Here is a 17,155-nt window from a genome sequence, read left to right as displayed (position 1 = left end):
ATTACGCGCCGATCTATGTAACGTATATATTTGTAAAGTGAAATCCACATGAATCACAATATCTAGTGAATAAGCTCCGAAAAGTGTAGTCCCATACGTACAGCCTTCGAATCGCAAAAAAACAAAAACTACAGACGGTCTAGTTTCGCATATTTATAAAAATGTTTCAATATCAATACAACGCCAGTTATCGAAAAATCTCTACACTTGGGTATCCTAAGATTAACAACGAGTTAAAATCCACAATATGCTACTTTCAAACAAAGTATCACAAAATTAAGAAGAGCTGCCGACAGTTGAATGTCAGCTGGTATGCATGGACAGACAACCTTGATCCTAATACTACTATACAACTAGTAAGAACTTTTATACAACTCATCCTAACATATGGTCTACCAACATCTCAAAACCTACTGCAATTGGGAAATGTCTGGAGACAACATTAAAACTTAAATTATCTAAATCAATAGCTGCTGACATTAACCAACTTCCAACGAATACCCCACTGCTGAATCGGTAGACAAATCTCATTACTAATGCAGTTACTCCTGAACTTCATACACTATTATGTCCTATATGAAAAGCACAGCATTATTTGCACGTGCAGTTATTATAAAGTATTATAAAGGTACAGCCCTTCAATCGACCCAATTTGTTTTTGAAGTCAATTCGTAGGAAGATGGATATTTGGCTAAATATATGCTATTTATCCGGATTTTAAGTCAGGATATTTGTCACTTATTAATCGTCACTCCTGTGGTTTTTAGTTGCCCACATTAGGTGATTTAGCGAAAGTCATTTGTAGTCATTATCAAGCTTATTTCTTGTTCATTTCAGAATTTTCGAAGTCTTATATTGTTTGGTTTTGTTGTTTGTTCGTTGTTTTGTTGAATTTAACCGGGAAAGAGAATAGCATTGTAGTGTTCGTTGGTTTCAGGTGTGTTTGATTTATTTGTATTCATGACGAGTAAATGAACAATTGCAGGGTCTTGTTTAAACTTGCTCCGCGCGATGCCATGGAAAGGCGAGTCAAATTTGCCATATTACTTTAAACATGACAATTGCTGGGCATAGTCTAAACTCACCAGCATACTGTCAACGAGTTTATTTGGTGTGCAGCCAAAACAGATGAGGCAGTCACGAAAGGTTTCATGGTGTCTCTGTAATTTTGAGTCAATGGAGACATGGTCATGAGATTTTCTTTTCACAGAGTAAATAAAATTACATATATACACAGTCAGACATGACTATTTCTTCGTAAATAGACCAGACGCACGTTTCGTCTACAAAAGACTTATCAGTGACGCTCGAATTCATAAATGTTAAAAAGGCCAAATAAAGTACAAAGTTGAAAAGCATTGAGGACCAACATATCTAAAAGTTTTGCAAAATACAGCTAATGTAATCCATTCCCGGGGTAGAGAAAAGCCTTAGTATTTCAAAAATTGAAAAGTTTTGTAAACAGTTAATTTATAAATATAACCATACCAATGATAATTCATGTCGGCACAGAAGTGATGACTACTGTTATACCCTCGGGAAATTAAAACTCCACCAGCAGTGGCATCTACCCAGTGGTTGTAAATAAAACTCCATCATAGATACCAGGATTAAATTTTGTATTTACGTCAGACGCGTGTTTCGTCTAGTGCGATTAGTTGTTATTAGTTCTGTCATTTTGTTCATTACTGCATATTCAAATAGTTCTCGTTCGGAATATTCATGAAATATATGCCACTGGACGATAAGCAACCAACAATTAATTAATCATATTCAAATATTTTTCTGAGGGCAGATGTTACTGTAATTCCTCTGTAGTTAGTTGGTAATATGGAGTCTTTGCCTCTATTGTTCATATAAAATGATATAAGTGTATCATCATTCTCTTCTTGAATACGTTAGGAATTTCAACGTCTGCATTATGTTGGTAAACAGAGACAGTATGTTTGTGTCAGCAATGAAGTCGGCAAAAACAGTCGGCATGTGTAACTTTGTCAACGTGATTGGTATCAGTGAACATAGATGCTACAGATAGATTTGGTGAAACGGATCCATGCTTCTGCTTGTAAAAAGGGGTCTCACTATGTATGGTAATGTCATTACGGCCATCATAATATATCTTTTAGTGTATTATCATTCTCGTCTTGACTACGTTAGGAATTTCAACGTCTGCATTATGTTGGTAAACAGAGACAGTATGTTTGGGTCAGCAATGAAGTCGGCAAAAACAGTCAGCATGTGTAACTTTGTCAAAGTGGTTGGTTTCAGTGAGCATAGATGCTACAGATAGATTTGGTGAAACGGATCCATGCTTCTGCTTGTAAAAAGGGGTCTCACTATGTATGGTAATGTCATTACGGCCATCATAATATATCTTTTAGAGGTGCAGTTTCCTGGTTTTGGACTTTGGAATTGGGTTGGCACCATTTGAAGTCAGCTTTCCAAGAATTGTTGAACTTTGTCAAATATTTCTGATATTTTGCTACTGGTGTCAATGAAGACAGAGATGAATATCGTTTTGGCATTTTGAAAACATAATGGTGTGAAAACCAAAGATTTTGCTGATATGATTTTTTTGTCGGCGCGTGTAGCAAACAGCTCACATTGAGCTGAACCCATTCCTTTTACCAGTGTTTTCATCTACGATAAATGTTTTCTTCGGCATCAGAACCTTCCGGTAAATGTTTTGACAACAGCATTTCACTTTTCTATCAATGCCGGTATTTACCGGTATCATCCTTGGCGTGTGTCATAAACAGAAGCCACATCGAGTAATTAATATACCAACACCTTTGGTCAATCAAACTATTATCACTTGTTAATTAGCCTTGGGTAAAGATTAAAATCTCCACATGTGTCGCGATTAGGAAATATATATAGGAAGATGTGGTGTGAGTGCCAATGAGACAACTCTCCATCCAAATAACAATTTAAAAATTAAACCATTATAGAAATGTCAGTTTCACCGGATACGTTCGATAAACTCGGGTTTTTCCGACCTCAAAAACAAATTTGTAAACAAAATCGTAAAAAAGGCACCGGAGTTTTTTTTTGTCTTTAACGGGTGGACAGGAGGGACTCCTAAAAACCGGATTACTGTACTCCTGTTCGGAGATTCACATGTATGGCCATAGCTTGTTCTATCATTTCTTTGTCTGGTAAATTTTTTTTTATTCAGGTCCATGTTATTCGCTTACCACTTTCTGCTGGTCATGGTGGTTGATAAACTGGTGCTTGCATTGGCGAATCAAATCCAGTTTATTTTTTAAAACCAGCCCAAGGGTGACTGGGGTAACGAAATATGGTCACTTGGTCTTCTCTCGACCGGCAGTAAAACGCTTGCCGAAGTGGGGCGTCCGTATGGCTGTGCGGGATGTATCAAGTTCGCAGTCATGTCCGGTCAACAACTCTTCGAGGAGTCCGTAAGTGGTCTGTTGCAAAGCATAATTTCTGTCCCTATCCAATAAACCATCATTTTCCAGTGGCATTCCAAATTTCCCTGACCAACATCCTGGATGGCATTAATAACAAGACCTACATTGTACCTATTGTATTTATTGTTAACTTGTTCTCGTCCTGAACAGGCATGAAATATATGCTACTGGACGTTAAGCAACCAACAATCAATTATTCAATTTTACAAAAAACAGGCCCCCAGACCAATGTACTTTTATAAATTCACAATTTATATCAAATACAGTTAATAATAACATATATTAAACGATACAAACCCAACATATTACACTCATGTATATACATGTATTTTTTCATTTGCAAAAAAGTTTTATAAGATCAGTATCTGTAATAGATTAATTTCTTTATCAATATAAAAAAAAGATGTGATATGATTGCAAATAAGACATATCTCCACAAGAGACCACATGACACAGAATGTAACTACTATAGGTTATTGCACGGTCTTCAACAATGAGAAAAGCCCATACCGCATAGCAAGTTATAAAAGGCCATGAAGTAGCAATGAAAAACAATTCAAACAGTCCAATTTAAGTACAAAATTGAACGAAAAACAAATGACTTGTGTAAAACATAAACAAACGACAACCACTGCATTACAGGCTTCTGTACATGCATCCAGAATGGGACGGGTTTAAACATGTTAGCTGGAACAGTGGTATAACGGTACAACATAAGAACGAATTATAAAATCAGTTGAAAAAGGCTAAACTCATCAGATGGGTAAAAATACAAGTAAATGTAGCCGTGTACTTGCACATTCAAACAACAAAAGACAATAGGTACATATCTGAGAGGTAACTGACAGCTAGTTCAAAGCCACTAACAACATATAAAAAAACATGCATCTAAGACTTAATTATCAAATCGTACACATCCAATGGATTTAGTGTTAAGACGTTTTAAAGATTCGGAGAAAAACATGACCTCGTGCAATGCCAAGATATGTCTAGACTATGTTAAGGGTGATCTTTTGGGTATCACAAACAGTTACCTGAAGTCCACGGACAATTAAATTCCATTTCCAATCCACACCTCCAATTTAAGACTTTCATGTGCCTCCTCGGCTATTTGTGCCTTTAAGTTTGGTTTTTGGAGTTATGAATGTCGTGCAGCTCACCGTTTGCAAACTCGGCCTGGTTTTCAAGTATTTTAACTCGATCATCAATCTGTTCTTGCTTCACTTTTAGTATTTCTACTTCAGTGTCGATAAAAACATGTTGTTTCTGAAAACATTTGCCAATGTCGGCAAAATCTTTACACTTGTGGCTAGCCATTGTTATTGTTTAAGAACAGGTAGACAATGTTTTTTCTTTTCAATCTTGTCAATAGACTAGCGTATCAGGACTAAAGGATATGCCACAACCAGATAAAAAGTCATTTTCATCCTCCGTGGATTCCTGCCCCCTCCCGCGCTTGTCTTGCAGGAACCCATACTAACATCATCCTGCCACCTCCCGCGCACGTCTTCCTCTTATCTTCGCTGACGATTGTCTTGCCAGGGAAAATATTGTCTTCCTCTTACCCCCTATCGCGATTATCGCGGGGGACCCATTACAAGTTGTCTTTTTATACAGAATCAGGATCCAGTTCGCTCTCACGTTAACTAGGAGAGTTTTCTAAATCATATGTACTATCTCTTGGCTGAATATAGGAGAAACGTCTTCATCATATCCATCATTCAGTTTGTCTTGTGGGGGAACCGTTGTACAACTGGAATCAGCTGGAACTTGACCATTTATAACTACAGCTGACCTGAGACTTCGAACAGCATCTGAGTAGGAACCTGGACGATTTTTTTAGTAGTTACTACTTTGGCAATCTAATCTGCAGTGACAATAGTATATTGCGATATGTCGAACTGAGTTCCCTCTCTGACGTCCATCTCAATCTGACGAACGCCAGTTCCGTACCCAGCTCAAAGATTAGTATGGTTCTGTGATTCCTTATGGCAACTAATTCCATTTTACACGTCTCAAGAAGGAAACGAAGTTTTATATGTGTAAGTTGTTCTGCATAGTTCACAGGCAAAGGCTTTTCCTCTCTGACGTCCATCTCAACATGACGAACGCCAGTTCCGTACCCAGCTCAAAGAGTAGTATGACTCTGTGTCTCCTCATAGCAAATTTCATACCATTCCATACGTCTCAAAAAAGGAAACCAAGTTGAGAGTAGGAATCCTCGAAATTTTCAACTTTTTACAAGCTTAAGCAGTCGAAAGTCGACGTTTCACAAAATACATTCTGTGCAGCAAAGATTTCCCTCAATTTTTAGTTAGTTGAAAACGGAACTCAACTAAGTCTTAATCAGTTCCTTTCATTATTACCATTGCGACAGCGATAACTATTTGAGAGTTTATAACAGCCCCGTTGTCACGCAATACACTGATATATTTCTGCACTTTTGCATCTTGTTCCGTGTCAACAAGTAGATGTTCTGTCACGTTTTTAAGAATGGATCTCATCATCATCACCTCTGAACTTAAATTTCCTTTTATTTTTAAATTCAAATGTTCATCGTATTTCCTTTTAATTCAAGAACATTACTTTCATCTATATTAGGAAACGATAACTGGTGTTAATCTCATCAATGTAAGTGCAGTTATGGTGATCCCAACATGGCGGAGCCCACAATCGTCTTTTTGTAATTTCTCCATGTACACGCGTTTTTTTAAAGAATTACTCAGCCGCTAGGTTGGTATGCACGATGTTGTATGTGTGTGTTTCTAATATCATATGTGACCTTGTTACCGAAATAATAGCCATTGAAAATTTACGGAAGACTATCGTAACTCCAAAAGAAGATAACTATAAAATATGTCTTTCATGATAGTAACTGATTTTGTCAGAACCCTCTGTTAACGGTATAATTAATTTAAAAAAGTTGTGTAAAGGTTACCACTAACGCGTAAACATCATTCGTGATCGAAATATTTTTCAACATGCGGTAAGTTTGCAATTTTTTATAATAATTTATACAAATATTGATATACTATTCGGGACAACCACATGTCAACGACATTAAGAATATAATGTACCCTTCTGTTAAAACTTTTTTTATTTAACACTCTAAGTAACTTTATTTTTTTAATATATTATCTGTGCTATATGTTGGTTTTTTTTTGTCTAGTGCAGACACAGTTTTGTCACACATTATCTACCCACATCAAAGGAACTGATACAACATTCAGTAGCAAAAGGTATATTTTTCTTCCACATCGCAGCAATAGTATTCTTCTACAAAGAAAAATCAAATTTTAAGAATTAAAATTTAATTTTGTAAATTAAATACTCACCTTCATAAATTTAGATATCAGTCCACTCGCTGCATTATTCAACCGGAAGCCAGCCAGAAAAAGAACCATGACCCCGTGACAACCTCTCCCACCTGATATCTGTGCGTCCTAAACCTTCACCATTTATTCCTTAAAACGCTAGGCACTAAGGGGATGAAGGGGGGACCTCTGATTTATGAAGGTGAGTATTTAATTTACAAAACTAAATTTTAATTCTAAAAATTTGATTTTTATTACATTAAATACCTCCCCTTCATAAATTTAGATAACAGAATTTAACGAAGCGCTGAATCCCCATCACTAGGAGGAGGAAAAACAACCTGTTGAGCAGCAACTAAAGGCCCTAAAAAATAGAGGTTGTCGCAATGAAGAGGCATGGCACGTAAATAATGGTTATAAAAGGCACTATCAGACCTCCAAAAACCAGCTGACATGATTTCGGACATAGAGGAGGAATTAAAAATGTTCCAAGAAGAGGCTAAAGCTCTAACTTCATGTGTTTTAACTTGATGTTTAACTAAAACTTCAGAAGAAGCAGACTTATAAGCCAAAATGACAGTATTGCAAATCCAGGTAGAAATGGTTTTAGCAGAAATGTAAGAAATTCCTTTTTTAATAGGAATGAACAACCTAGAAGAACCAGCAGATCTTAAATTAGCTGAAGAAGCTAGGTAAACAAGCAAGGCTCTCACTGGACACAAAACCTGATTATCCGCCGTTGGAGGTAACGCAGGAATAACAATTAAACCAGAACCTTTATCAGGTAACTGGTTCTTTGCTAGAAAAGATGGATCAGTGAGAAGAGTAACTGAAAACTTATCAGCCGCAAAGCGGAGACAAGACTCGGAAATTGACAAGGCATGAATCTCACTCCTTCTGCGACCAGTAGCCAAAGCTATCTGAAAACAACATTTATAAGATAAAAATTTCAAGGAGGCTGAATGTAAAGGTTCAAAAGTCGGGAACTGAAGAACCTTCAAAACTAAACCTAAGTCCCAAGAAGGAACCAAACGCCTTTGACGAGGTCTATTAAGGCAAAAGTTTTTATCAACAAAGACAAAAACTCATTGTCACCAAAATCAGAGCCTCCTGAAAGTGATATTGTTCTGGCTATGGCAGATCTATATCCCTTTATAGAAGAAGGAGAATAACCCTTTTCTTCAAAAAGATGAAGGAAAAAATCCCTTAACTGTTGGACAGTAACTGTGCTAGGATCAATCTGTTTCGACAGACACCAAGTACAGAAAATTGACCATTTGGAGTCATACACTGCTCCTGTAGATTTTCTGACTGATCCTGAGATACGCTTGGTTGCTCCCTCAGAAAAGCCTCCCTTTCTGAGGGAATTCCTGACAGCAACCAAGCGTGCAGATGGAGATTCTCTAGACCCTGATGAAGTTTTCTTCCTTTGAATTGAGACAGTAGATCCTCTCTTATAGGAAGACGGAGAGGCTTCGCACAACACAGAAGTAGTAGTTCTGAGAACCAAGACTGTCTTGGCCAAGCCGGAGCAATAAGAATGGTCTTGAAAAGATCCCTCTGAATCTTGTGCAAGATCTTTGAAAGAAGACGAAAAGGAGGGAACATGTAACTGAACATTCCCTTCCAAGATAGGGTCATAGCATCTACTGCCCAGGCTTTCTCGTCTGGAATGGGAGAAACATAAGTCTCCAACTTGTGATTCAGACTGGTGGCAAAAAGATCTATATGAGGACGATCCCAACAAAGAATGATCTCCTGAAACACTGATGGATGAATTTCCCATTCTGTGTTCACTGGAACACGGGAACGGGAGAGAGCATCCGCCAGAAGATTTTGACTGCCTGGAACATGTCTCACTGACAGAATTATATCGAGACTGTGACACAGAAGAAGAATTTCCTTGCTCAGATGATACAGAGAAAAGGAATGGGTCCCTCCTTGATTCTGAAGATAAGCCACTACTGTGGAGTTGTCCGTGGCAACCAGTAGTGACTGACCCTGAATCACAGCCTGAAACTGACGGAGAGAAAGAAACACAGCTCTCATATCTAGCAAATTGATGTGTTGATTGACCTGACCAAAGGCCTGATGCTGTCCTGCCCTCCAGATAAGCGCCCAAACCCATCAGACTTGCATCTGTGAACAGAGTTACGCTGGGGTCTGGAGGATCCAACAAAACTCCCTTCAGAAGATGTTTTTCCTGAAGCCAGACAGATACCACTGGATTGGACGAATGTGTAGACGTCCTAGTGGAATGACGTCCATGATCGAAATCAAGAAACCCACCAGCTGAAGCAATTGACGAGCTGGGACAGATGAAAACTGAGTCAGAGCATTGACTAACTTACGTACCTTGACTACCTTCTCTTCTTGAGGAATCTTTAGACCCAAATCTGTCCGAAAATGTTCTCCCAGGAAATTAAAAACTCCGACTGGGAATTATCTCTGATTTTCCCCATGAATCAAAAAACCCAGTCTCAGGAGTAAAAGGATAGACAAATTGGTGTGTTCCTCCAAAAGAGATCGGCAATGATTCTTGATAAGAGAATCGTCTAGGTAGGAGTGAATGAGTACTGCCTGAGTATGAAGATAAGACACCACCGTCTGAAAAATCCTGGTAAAAACTAAGGGTGCAATAGCCAGGCCAAAAGGCATAGCCTTGAAACTGTAAACCTTGTCTGCCCAAACCAGTCTCAGGAAATGACGAAACTAGTGAGAAATTGGGATGTGAAAATAGGCATCCATCAAATCAAGAGAGGTTGTCCAAGTTCCTAGATGAATAGTCGACCTGATAGACCTGTTGGTCTCCAATTTGAAATATGGGACCACTAGATACTGATTGAGAACAGAAAGATCTAGAACTGTTCTCATTTTCCCGTTCTTCTTGGGAACCAAGAACAGCCGGGAATAAAACCCTAGATGAAAAGGAGGATTGACCTCCTCCAACACATCCTTCTGAATAAGATATGTTCACTTCGTCTTGTAACAACTGATTCTTTTGAGAATCCTTTGTAACTGACAGATTGATTGGAACAGGAGAGAGAGGAGGCTGTTCCATAAACTGAAGTTCCAATCCCCTCCGTAAAATCGAAAGTACCCACTTGTCTGAAGTTATCAGAGCCCATTGATCTAGAAAGTGGGACAGCCTGCCCCCACTGGAAGATGAGGAAGAGAAGTATAGTTTTCCTCTTCCAGTGGGGAACGATTCAACGGAGGGGACAACACATCACTTACCCTGCTTCTTTCCCTTAACAACTTTAGCTTTCTTCCCACTAGAATAGTTGGTAAGAGAAAAAGCTGGTCTCTGCGTAGGCTGTGAAGAAGAAGAGGTAGAAGCCTTGGGTTGATGAGAAGAAGACGGATTGTTAACCTGAGTAGTCTTGACAAATCTTTACCCATCAGTGACCTTCACACCCACCTTGACCACAGGAGGGGCCTTATTCAACTCCTCCTGTAACTGCTCTAAGGAAACAGAGAACAACTTGTCCTTGTCAGTTCTCCTTTGTCTAACTGCCCTAAGGAAACAGAGAATAACTTGTCCTTAGACAAAGGAGAACTGACAAGTCTCTGCTGAAGCGCTTCAGAGACAGTCGATTTATCAAGACTCTTGTCTACCAGAAGCAGCATAGACCTCAAGTCTGAAAATTCCTCCCCTTTGTTCTTTAAAAGAGACCCAGCTGCTGACAAAAAGTGCTCAGCTGTCTCACGAACAAAAGTGAAACACCTCAGATTATTCTCTGACTTGACATAAGAAGCTTGAGAAAGTCTGAGGCCATCCAAAGGTTTCAAACCAAGTAAACTAGAAAAATCCCTGTCACAATTAGGAGCCGACATACCCAAGGAAGATCCAGGGATCTCAAAGTCCTTAGATCTACATCTCCCTGGGTAAGAGGCAGGTCCGAAACCAAAGAACTTACTTCCACCAGTTTTGCTAGTGTTAGCAAGATTCTCAGCCAGAGAAGAGTTTACAAAATACAAAGCAGTTGTAAAGTGACCCTAAAAGAATAATACCTCTTAGACTCTGGCTTGACTATAACTGAGCAAGCCATGAAATCCGAAGGAGTAGAAGAAACCCTAGGTGGCGACGACATGGGCATATCTGACATATTCCTGCGAATCGAGTAGACCAAGACTCCTAAGGCAATCCGAGTTGCCTGAAGAAGGCTCCTTAGGAATGAAAGCATCTCCCTCTGTGCTTACTACACTGTCAACATCTGAAATATCACCTTGGTCATCCAAAAAGTTACCTTCCTGACTTCTAGGAGCCAAAGACACCGAGTCGTCTTCCAACAACTGTCTAGGAGGTCTGGGAGGGTCCTGTGCAGGATCCTGAGACAGACCCCTAGACTCCATCAGATCAAGCCTGTTACCAAACTCCAAGAACTTAGCATTAACAGTAGCTTGAATCTTGTGTATAACCGTGGTAAGACTCCTCATCTCATCCTTAAAAGAGGATGACTCTGAAGAGGGTCTACCACCAAATCCCTGACCAGACCAAACTGATTGAGCCGAATACGGGTCAAAGGGCTGGGGATAAGGCGGCCAGTTGGGCATACCCATAGGCATGGGAGGGTAGACAAAATTCATGGGCCACCTAGTCCTGGAAAAGGGGTCACTCCTGATGCCAGCTGGTAGAGTCTCCTGCCTGCTTGTCTTGCAAGACACAGGAGACGTTGGTATCTCTGCAGGCCTAGTAACGGTATGTGATACCCTGCTAGGTTAGCTAGATAGCCTCAACTGACTGGCACCAGGAGTGAACGGCAAAGTCCTGACAGGAACCGGTACTGAGTCCTGTTCCATACCAACACCTGAAACACCTGGAAATTCCAAACTTATATCCCAAAAGTCATCAGAATAGGTGTCCGAACGCCAAGGGGACAACAAATTACTGTTGGAAGTGTGTATTTGACTGTCACTTACCTCTTGGGTAGCCGAAGCTGGAATTTTATCCATAATATTCAGATAAAATGATGATAAATTTATCTAAATATACTTATAATAAACAAAAATATCAATTTAAATTTCTATATATATAATAAACAACTTGTTTGCAAAAGATAAACTTTTTCTTCCTCCTCAAAAGCGTGCAGCATGCGTTGATGAACCGGAAAAAATGATGAAGGTTTAGGACGCACAGGTGTCAGGTAGGAGAGGTCACGGGGTCATGGTTCTTTTTCTGGCTGGTTTCCGGTTGAATAATGCAGCGAGTGGACTGATATCTAAATTTATGAAGGTGGGGTATTTAATGTAATAAAAACATTATTTTTTGCTATATAACATTAGAATCTGCAAATTTATTTATCTATCGTCATTGCAATCACTGAATATTCTCTACAATACCTTACTCATCTTGTCTTCACTTGGTTTATATATTGCCTAATTGGGAGAGTTTTTTTTCTTTTAAATGAAGAGTTTAATTAGACTTTTTTTATGTGTCAAAGTCTTCATTTAATTTTAGATCACGTCATTTCGACATGGAATCGAGGAAAACAAAAAATCCCAAATTGAAATCGGGGATAATATCTCACCAAGGAGACAGAAGGAGTAACTGCATTTCATAAATTTAACGAAGATTTTTGTTTTACCCCACAGATGTTTTATATGTGTAAGTTTATCTGCATAGTTCACATACACAGGTTTTCCCATTGTGTTCACTTCATATGTGGTGCATTAGCCCTTTTTGGAACGTACATGTCTTGTTGCACTTGTCATAATCACACTTGAAATTATACTGTTCATGTTTCGTTACCTGATCCTGGTAAGCCAAGGCATTATGACAGGCGTTTTCTTTGTACAGCTTCCTTGACATGTATACTCCATAATAGATCTTACTATACTGTTGTAAAATTGGAGTAGTTTTGCTTTTGATAATCTTCCCAATGCATGCCTTTTATATCTCTTATTACTGATATTGCGTTCTGTGCAATACGTTGTGCCATAGCAAACATAAATATTTGCAGGATTTGCCAGCTCTTGTGATGATCTGTAAAAATATTAAACAACATTACTATCTCACAATAGAAACTTAAATTATCTACAAAATATCAACAAAAACAATTCAAAGTATAAAGTTTACGTCATGCACTTTTTTTTTATTTAAATTTATCTAAAAAAGAGTTATTCCCTTTTGTATTTTTGTTTTTCTCTGTAAAATTGAAATTATAAAGAAAAAGAAAAAACATTTCTAAAAGTTAATTTTTATTTTTAAAAAGTTCGATTCAAGCTGGTAAGTAACTTTAAATGTTTATCAACTACTAGTTGCACCTTGGCACGCTTGTAGGGCTTTAATGGATACAGATCCTAACATCTATGCTAGGTCTATGAGCCCGACATCCCAGAGCTTTGACCATATTTATTTCACAATGACCTAGGCCTGTAACAGAAAAATAATCTTTTAACTATCAAAATGTAATAAGAAGATGTTGTATGAATGTCAATGAAACCAAATTCTTTCAAAATTATCATAAATGGGGACCTACTTCCAGTCATGCTTCAGTGATTCTTGATATAATCAAATTTTTACCACAAAAGGGGGGCCTGGGCGCCCTGAAAAACCCTCTAAATCCGCCTCTGCATATGAATCATTTGTATAAGATTTGGTGGATAAAAACCAAAACACATGTAGCAAGTTCAGTCATTAATTCCAACTGGTTTTTTTAAAGCATGTACATCACATATGCTACTCTACGTTTAACTCAACATCGTACATCCCAAAAATGTTTAAAAATTCTAAAAGACTATAATCGGACGATATTTATACCTATCATGTGGGTTGAAATTCCCATCCATGTTTCCATCTTCAAAATTAACACCAATCCACCACACACAACTTTCAGTTGCTCTTCTATAAACTGGTTACTGAAAATATTATAATTATAATTTTTTCTAAATATATATATATAGACTCCGTTGTATTTGTTACAGCCGATTTTCACGAGTGTGTAGGCAAAGGTAATATCTTTGGTTAGCTTGCTTGCTAGTTGAACCGTGAATTCATTGTTATGTAAGGTATATTTCCCTTCCAAGTAGCCTAGTCCTACAAACAGAAAGATGAGACACTTCTCATTTACAATAAATCAAATAAGCAAGAACATACTGTTGATCCTATCGTAATCATAATCATTCATAACTTACCTGTAACGCTGAAAGATTCCAGGTATTCATCATCTTTAAATTTTCCACCAATACTCTTCGAATCCTCGTATATGGCTCTGCTTTGGCATTTCCCTATTGCTGTGACAAGTTGTTGTTGCTGTTGAATAGAGCACTCAGCCCTTTCTAAAAGCGAAAAAAATGCTTGCACCGCTTCTTCTGACAAATCAATCTTGTTTTGTTTTCTTGGCATTTGCGTGTCGTCAAGGAAGTTTGTCTCCGTAAACTTCACACAGCCTCGACAGAGGTAAATGCTGTGGGTAAAGAAGTCGCCGTGGTCAATGAGCACATCTACAACAGCCTTTCTTATTTTCTTTGCCTTAAGGTGGCTCGGGCCTATTCGATGTTTTTATCAGAAGTGCCGTATTTTTTGTTATTTTAATCATTAAAGAAAGTGAATCAAATTGGTCGAAAAAAATAGGGGGTCCCGGACCATTTAAGCTCAAAACATTACATTTAAAGAGGTATGTAAAAGGGACAGTTTTTCAAAGAAATGATGGGGAAAATAGAGGTGTTGACATATTTTTATCGGAATATAAAAAAAAAAGTTCTAAAACACTTGGTATAAAAAGCTGAAATATTGTTTCAAAGAATGAGCACATAAAAAACATAGGTCACCGAAATGGGGGAAAAAAATATTTGACCTTAAACCCAAACAATGAAATTTTTAATCAATCAAAATATTTAAAAAAAATAAAAGTGAACTTTTCGTGTGCATGGTAATTCATGCGTGAAATTATGCGCAGTCGAATAGTCCTAGCCCATCTTAATATTAATAAGGGTGTCAATAGTGCTTTCACTTGTGTAGTTGTCGTTGCGTTTATAGCTGCATTTTTTATATGATGCCATGTCGACTATAAAAGTAGTAATTTGAATTAATAAATCAATTGTTTTATTTAAAAAATATCTTTTGTTTTGGAATAAGTATGAATATGCTTAAGATTTAGAAATAAGATACATTTGCTGTCTTTCACCAGATTGTAGAATAAAAGTACGCAGTCGGTATAGTTTTTAAATGTGATTTTTAAAATTTATTTTTTTTTTTTTTTTTTTTTTTACGTGGATAATATACTTTATTGCACTCTATTGCTGTTAACAATTTACTTAGTGTACAGCATTGCACTAAGTATCCCTGATATATTAGTTATTAGGTATCCAGGGAGAATATCTAATAAAAGTAAATTGATGTTACATTACAATGTTACAATATTTTAAATGATTTCATGTTTACCGGAGAATATTTCACTTCCGTCCGATAGTGTTTTTTAATATTAGATAAATGTGCATCGTTTTGCCATCATCATCTTTGTGATTTGGATAAATTTAATTCACAATACTTAGACAGTTTGTCTAATTTAAAAGGTAAGTTGATCATAATTTTCGTGATGTTTTGAATCATAATAAAAGTGTAACTGTTAACTTATTTGAAACCTGTTGTATTTTAGACTGATGTATCTAAACTACTCGGGTAAACATGATTATACACGACATCAGAGTGCACTACACATAGTTGTCAAAGATAAACACATAAGGTATAAAGTAAAAAAAGAAGACAAAAAAGTGTGTATTATACAATATTGAATGATACATTATTATCTTTTTTTTTAACACGTGGTATTAAAGTACATTAATGTCACCTGACATGCTCAAGTCATGTGACTTAATACTTGGGTCATGTGATCTCAGGGATATTTGTACAAATCCTTGTTATTATTTATGATCATTTATGTAGTTTAGGGTTTTTAAAATCAATTTACTGGTTTTTCTTTTAATTATATTATTGATTTCAACTATAGATTTTATTTCTGCCTTGAATATTTTAAAGATATCTACTTTTGTTCTTCTTGAGTCAGAGATGTAATATGATTTGTAGATAGAAAAAAATATTACAGTCAAAAGAAAGTTAATTTCATAGTAAGCTTCATCATTTATTTTATATCCTACTACAAGATTTTCTATATTAAGAATACTTTCATTGAAACCTATAAATTTAAGAAGGTTGGATATTTTTGATAAAAAATTGCTGTTGTAACTGCAAGAAAAATAAAGATGTTCATAATCTTCTTTTATACTGCAATGATTACATTTATTATTTGTGAGTATTTTCCATTTAACTAATAAATCATTGCATGGAAGTATAAAGTGAATTAATTTCCATCTAAACATTTTCAATTTATTGTCAGGTAAGTAGTTAAAAATGAAGTTGAAACAATTTTCTAGTTTGAAGTACAGGTTTTTGGCAAACATTTTTTCCCACATTATAACTCCTATAGGTTTGTCCAGTTTGTTTTCGTTTATAATAATGTTATAAATTTGTTTTGTACTCATTTTAGAATTTTTAAAATTAATAGATAATGTGGAGTTCATACATACAATTCATTGTTAAATAAAGTACTCTATTGTAATATATAGACCATTTTAACCAAAGAATACTAATTATTTATGTTTGATTGTTGTTTACTTATAAGCGTATAAGGGGAGATAATTTGTAGTAATCTAATATGTTCGTTCAGCGTGTATTCTAAAAAAATCTCATACCCAAAGTTTTGACGGAGTTTTTGATTGAGAATAATGAAATCAATATTATAATAATATAAAATGTTATCCTTGTTAATCTAGAAATCCAGCTTCCACAAACCATTTTTTTTTCTTTAATATATCCGTAAATGTTCAATTTGATTTTTCAGAAATCATGCTTTAAATAAATATGATGCCCTTTTATATTACATGGTTTTATATCAATAACATGATACTTGAGGTTCTATTATAATCATGTTACGAATGGCCTACCGTAATAAAGGTTGTATTGATATTTTTTGTGCAAGATCAACGTTTATTGGCTAATTCTGTGATCATGTGCACCGATGTACACAGACAAGATGGCGAACAGAAGAATGAAAACAGACAAGCTTTTAAAAGTCTTTAAATATCATATATTACAACAATTTATTAATATTTAGGTGTTGAAAAATGAACAAACTTAATTCTGGTAAATGTATTTCGTCCAGTCGTCTTAATTAGGCATCTGAATGAGAAGTTATCCACCAGTTTATATACATTGAGTTAGTCAAAATAACCGCCAAAATGCACTTTCACGAAATATGACAGTTGCAGAACAGGTTTTAAAGCTACCCCAGTTTTATGTAAATGTTTATTCCCATGTTTTGAAGGTTACCCCAGTTTCACCAGACAGTCACACTACAAAGGCTGGAATGGTACTTCGTGTACGCATCCGTTTTTCGAAAGTTCTAG

General features: G+C 36.6%; 1 protein-coding gene across 1 annotated transcript in view; it reads right to left on the bottom strand.

Moving 5' to 3' along the window:
- The window catches only part of LOC139524941 (serine-rich adhesin for platelets-like), a 28,713-nt gene extending 18,904 nt beyond the window's left edge, over positions 1-9,809 (bottom strand). Inside the window, exons 1-5 of the mRNA XM_071320114.1 lie at positions 9,549-9,809; positions 7,782-8,951; positions 7,090-7,668; positions 6,635-6,710; positions 5,109-5,260 (exon numbers count right to left, since the gene is read on the bottom strand). Coding sequence (XP_071176215.1) covers positions 5,109-5,260; positions 6,635-6,710; positions 7,090-7,668; positions 7,782-8,951; positions 9,549-9,809 — 2,238 coding nt within the window. The remainder of the gene's footprint in view (positions 1-5,108; positions 5,261-6,634; positions 6,711-7,089; positions 7,669-7,781; positions 8,952-9,548) is intronic.
- Between the last annotated feature and the right edge of the window lie 7,346 nt (positions 9,810-17,155).

Source organism: Mytilus edulis, chromosome 5 (genome assembly GCF_963676685.1).
Source record: "Mytilus edulis chromosome 5, xbMytEdul2.2, whole genome shotgun sequence".
Lineage (NCBI taxonomy): Eukaryota > Metazoa > Mollusca > Bivalvia > Mytilida > Mytilidae > Mytilus > Mytilus edulis.
Note: the sequence above shows the minus strand (reverse complement) of the source record. Positions and strands in the feature narration are given on the sequence as shown.